Here is a 5,861-nt window from a genome sequence, read left to right on the forward strand (position 1 = left end):
TATGTGATTTAACTGCCTCTGAAAACCCACTGCAGGGTCAGCTATGGGTTGGTTTCAACTAGGTGGTACACAACAACAACAAGTGTTTTACTGTATACTTTCCTCATTGCCTTTTTATTGCAACCCTTTGAGGTGGGCATTCTCCATGGGAAACGGAATGACTTGCTGAAGGTCACATTCCTGAGAGGTGTCAAACGCTTTTCACTCTGGCTGCCTCTCTACTGCACGAACCCTAGTGGTGTGATGTGTAACTCACTGTAAGGGTGTAGGTGGTCTCTTCAGATTTTTAGCCTCAGAATCCTGAACAGGGTTGCCAAGGGTTGGACTCAACTGCAGTGGGTTTGGTTTGAAACATATATTGACTAGTATAATTTGTTTAAAAAAAGACCTCACCTAAGAGGGTTCTATTTGTATCTGACTACTCAACTGTTCTTAGCATATTATTACCATCATTTTAATCCCCCTTTTAAGCATTACTTTTCCTTACATTTAGGGAGCTCCAATGGCCTAGTCCCTAGGGGGTTGCATTGCTAACCCAAAGACCATGCCTCTCTGATGGTTCGAATCCACCAGCAACTTCAAGGGAGAAAGATGGACAGTCTCTTCCTGTGTGATTTACAGCCTTCACAAATTCACAGGAGGGTCAGCTGTGCGTTTGGTTCTGAAAGCAATGCATTTGAGGTCCCTTCCTTTTACATTTATATTGAAATGGAGAAAGGAAAGGGGTTGCAGGCTGTGTTTTAGCAGGCTCAGAAAAATGCGGCACAACGAGTCATACGGCTTGGAGAACTGTGCTTTCTCTACTGGGTGCCAGCTGTTGTGGACAGCCAGAGCTGGGAATTCAGTGGACGGGCAGATCACCATCCTTTAACTCTGGTCCCAGAACTCCAGGTGGAGTTGGGCACCGGATCAAACTAGGTAATCTCTTCCAGGGACGGCTTCAGCACCTCTTTTAATCTATATTAAAGAGCTCACCTTTGTCATTCTAAACACCTTTCTGAAAGCCTCTGGAGAACAGGCGGCTACTAGAAGAGCAATTAGCTGTCTGGAAAGGGATTTAGTTTTCTATCGGTTTAGAGATTCGAATCTCAGGCGCTTCTCCAGCTAAAAAACCTGTTTAACAATAAATAACGTGGGCAAAACGAAAAAGCTTCCGTGAAATAAAGTGGTTGCTAGATTCAACCCTCGCGGCTCAATGACGCAATTCATCTTTAAAAAGATTTCTTATCACCTGTGGGGAAAATGCCGATTTACTTTACCACGTGCATTAAAACATACAAATAAAAATGCAGTGTTGAAGACTTCTTCAATATAATTACCTATATTTTTAATTAATGCTTTTTTGAGCTCTGTAGAAGGAAGGAAGAGAATTTTATCTCAAGAGATTTTAACATATCACTCACTCCCTTTGGAGGAAAGTAGTTGCGTCCAGTTCGCCCCCCCTCATTGGTGTAGGCTAAGAAGGCGGGGCTATGACGTAAGGGCCTGGGCGGGGTTGGTCTGTACTAAATGCGTTTTAGTAGGGGTGCTGATTTACAATTGAAGACTGCACTGTAAAGAAATATTTTTACTTTATATTTAATTTTTCAAACAATAGAGAAAGTATACAGAAACACGTATTCTGGCTGTCAGTCCTCTGTACGACTACAGAAAAGAGGAAATTCTTCCCTGTGTTCCTACACATAGTGGGCGCGTCTATTTTGCAAAAGTGGCCAGATTGAAGGGGTTGGAAGAATCGTTCTCTTTTAGGAGTAGTTGAACGTGGGGTTCTCATGGCTCCGCCTGCCTGCACCCCGCGGTTGGTGCTGCTGTTCAGTGGGAAGAGGAAATCCGGAAAGGACTTCGTGACGGAGACGCTGCGGAGCAGGTGTCTGGGGCTGGGAAGGCAGAGGAGGGGGCGCTCCCGGCCACGTGACACAGGGGTGTGTTTGGGCGTGGCGGGGTACACTTTGGAACCCTAGGGTTGCTGGTCTAGAGGAACAGTGAGTAGGGGAAGGTAGAAGACGCCCTTTAAAAACATAAAAACAGTTGTCACGCCAACTCAAAGAACCAGGCCACCACCTCACCGAAGATCTTAAAACTGTAAACTATGTTTCTCCTAAAAGTATCAGTGGCAGTAACTAGCTCTCGTGGTACTCCATTCCTCATCCCTACCGTAGTCTTCCAGTTAGCTGTTACAGATGAGGAAACTGGGACACACATAAAGGATTTGCTTGAGGCCACACTCCATTTGTGTCTGACTTCATAGACATATTCCCCGGCATCACACTGAGCTGTTTAAGAAACCGCTGAGGTTTATTGAACCACTTATGTGTTAGGCAGCCTGAGTATGTGTGTATTATTTAATCATTAACCGATTTGTTAGGTTCTGTGGTAGTATTAGCTGTTGTGTGCTGCCACAAACCCTCTGCGGGGTTTCAGAGGCAGGAAAATGCGTGGGAGGAGATTGCCCATCTTTTTCCTGCAGAGCAGCAGGTGGATTCGAACCATGTGCCTTTGCGATTCCAGCGCAGCTTCTTACCACTAGTCATCAGAGTTCTCTAGTATTTTTGTTACTATTGTTAGATGTCATCAAGCGGAGTGTGACTCATAGCGACCCCTATGAACAGCCAACCTGTCCTTAGCCATCCCTCATCATCTCTGAGACACTAGAGCCCAATGGTGAAGTCACAGTGTCAGTCCATCTCGTTGGGGAGTTCTTCCTCTTCTTCATTGGCTCTCCCATCTTTCCAAGCATGATGTAACTTTCTGAGGAATAGCCTCATCTAGCTACCTGTACAAAATATGAAAGATGAGGCTTCATCATCCTTGCCTCCAAGTACCACTTTTTACCATTTCCAGGATGTAACAGTTTGTTCTTTTGGCAGTCCATGAGATCATCAGTACTCTTCTGCACACCACAACTCAAAGGCACCAGATCTTCTGTCATCTTTATTCATTGTCCAGTAACAGGTGTTTCAGAAGATCATGGCCTGAACCAGGCAGGCATGCCTTAGTCTTCAAACTGATGTCATTGCTCTTCAGTATTTTGGAAAGGTCCCTGACAGCAGACTTGCTCAGTGCAGTATTTCCCCCAATTTTCTCACTACTGGTACCGAGAGTGTTGATTGTAGATCCAGGCAGGGTGAAATCATTGACAGCTTCAGTCTTTTCTGCATCTCTCATAGTTTTGACTGTTGGGTCTGTGCTGAGGATCTTTGTTTTCTTGATCCTGAGATGTAATCCATACTGAAAGCTGTAGTCCTTGATCCTCTACAGCAAATGTTTCATATCCTCACTTTCAGCAAACAAAATTGTGTCATCAGCATAATGCTGGTTGTTGATGAGACTTCCTCCAATTCTGGTGCTGCACTCCTCTTCATAGAGTCCAGCTTTGCGAATTAATAGGTATGGAGAATGGATACAACCCTGATGCACACCCTTTTTAGTCTTAAATCATGCAGTGTTCTCTTGCTCTGTTTGCACAACAATTTATTTATCTAGATACAGATTCTGTATGAGAACAATTAAGTGTCCCGTGATCCCCATTCTTCTCAGTGTGAGCCATAATTTTTTAAAAAATTCTGATTTATTTACAAAGTTTGAATACATTTTTTCCACAAAAGAGCCTTCCCATTTCCTTCACCCTACCCACCCATTGAATTGTTCAACTCTATGATTAACACACTAACCCCTCCATCCTTACCCCTCTATTTTCACCTGAGCCACAATTTTTTATAATACATGCAGTCAAATGCCTTTGCATAGTCAATAAAACACAAATAAATTCTTCTCGGGTTCTCTGCTTTCAGCCAGAATCCATCTGACATCAGCAAGTGCTATCCCTGGTGCTGCTGCCTCTTCTAAAACTAGCTTGTAGGGGAGCTCTGGTGGCCTAGTGGCAAGGAGCTGCAACTACAGTCCCAGAGGTGCACGGTTCGAATCCACCAGATGCTCTGCCGAGGAAGGAGGGACAATCTCCTCCTGTACCAGTCAGATCTGATTTGACGGTACACTCACACAAAAATAATAAAAATTAAAAAAAAAATTAAAAAAAACCAAAAACCTAGCTTGTATTTCAGGTAGTGCCCTGTCAATGTACTGTTCTAGCCATTTTTGAATGATTTTCAACAATATTTTGCTTGCATGAGATATTAAGGATATTGTTCAGTAGTTTCCACATTCTGTTGAATCACCTTTCTTGGGAATGGGGACAAATATAGATCTCTTCCAGTCAATCAGCCAACTAGCTGTCCTCCAAATTTTCTGGCATCAATTGGTGAGCACGTCCAGGTGAATTCCCTCAAACATGTCAGTTCGTAGTCCATTGATTCCCACGCTCTTGTTTTTTGACAATGCCTTCAATGCTGCTTGAGCTTTATCTTTTATCACTTTTATGGTACTTTTTGAAATTTGTCCTTGCATCTTCTTTTTTTTTTTTAAAAAAAAAAACTTTATTTTTATTATTTTTTGTGTTCACCGTCGAATTGGATCTGACTGATACAGAAGGAGATTGCCCCTCCTTCTCCAGCAGAGAATCTGGTGGATTCGAACTGCATACCTCTGGGATTGCAGTGTAGCTTCTTGCCACTATGCTACCAGAGGTCCCTTCCATCTTCTTTTGGTGCTTTCTGGATCATTCAAAATTGTGCCCGTAGCATCTTTCAGTATTGTAACACGAGGCTTGAATTTGTTTTTCAGTTTTCTACAACCGTTAAGAAGCTATGCTGCAAACCCAAAGGCAAGTAGTTTGAGGCCACCAGCTGCTCTATGGGAGAAAGATGGGCAATTTCCTCCCCTGCAGTTAACTGCCTCTTGAAACTCACTGAAAAACCAGTTATAAATCGGTTCTGACTCTACAGTACTCAACAACAACAACAACAACAACAACAACAATTATTAGTACTTTTAATTTCACAAAGGAATAAACAGAAACTCTGAGAAATGAAAATAATGAAAGAAGGAAAAACAAACTTGCCAGGGTCACAAAATTATTATTAATCCTGTCCCAATATTCACTTCAGCTTTGTCTGCTTCAAGCAGTAGCACTTTCTACTTTACCACACTGTCTGTCCAAATGTTAGTAATAACAATACTACCTTTTGCTCAGTGTTTTGTCTCACAAATGAGAAGTTCATGTGGCAGTGTTATCAATGAAGCATGGGCTGGGAACACAAGGAACTGGAGAGAGTGGAGTGTGTCTCCTTTTGAAGGCCACTGTGATGATTTGGGACACAACAAGTGTTCTGAGAGTTGGTGAGAAAGTGTGGGGGGAAGGTTACTGCCCAAATATTTTACTCTTAAGGGTTGCGTAGGGAGATTTAGTGGCCTAGTGGGTAAGAAGAGTGTTGCCAACCCAAAAGCAAGTAGTTTGACTCCTCCAGCTGCTCTACTGGAGAAAGAGAGACATTCTCTTTTGTCATTTACAGTTTCTAAAAACCGTCAGGGAATTCACTTATGATTTGGTTCTTACTGAATGGCTGTGAACAATAAATGAACAAGAATTTAATTACTTTTTTTTCAAGTTGGCTTTCTCCTTATCCCCAAACTCAAAGTCCAGTAGTGGCTAGAAGCACAGGTTCTGGAGTTAGACTGCTAGGATTCAAATATTCCCTCCACCATTTTCACAAATTTCTTATCAACTCTGTGTTCTCAGCTTTCGTTTGCTTGGCTCCACAGTCAACTCTTGGCACCAGCAACCAGGAAATAAAAAGACTTATTGAGATGGAAAAGTCTGCTGTTAGGGACCTTTCCAAAATACTGAAGAACAGTGGTGTCACTTTGGAGATTAAGGTGTGCCTGATACAGGCCATGGTCTTTGCAATCACTTGCTATGCATCAGAGAGCTGGACAATGACTAGGGAGGACAGAAGGAGAATTGA

At 42.7% G+C, this 5,861-nt stretch overlaps 1 protein-coding gene across 1 annotated transcript in view; it reads left to right on the plus strand.

The window, feature by feature from the left end:
- Window positions 1–1,758: 1,758 nt before the first annotated feature.
- The window catches only part of PMVK (phosphomevalonate kinase), a 41,683-nt gene continuing 37,580 nt past the window's right edge, over window positions 1,759–5,861 (plus strand). Inside the window, exon 1 of the mRNA XM_006895834.1 lies at window positions 1,759–1,867. Coding sequence (XP_006895896.1) covers window positions 1,773–1,867 — 95 coding nt within the window. The 5' untranslated portion in view covers window positions 1,759–1,772. The remainder of the gene's footprint in view (window positions 1,868–5,861) is intronic.

Source organism: Elephantulus edwardii, unplaced genomic scaffold (assembly GCF_000299155.1).
Source record: "Elephantulus edwardii isolate Elephantulus edwardi_28Jun2011 unplaced genomic scaffold, EleEdw1.0 scaffold00176, whole genome shotgun sequence".
NCBI lineage: Eukaryota > Metazoa > Chordata > Mammalia > Macroscelidea > Macroscelididae > Elephantulus > Elephantulus edwardii.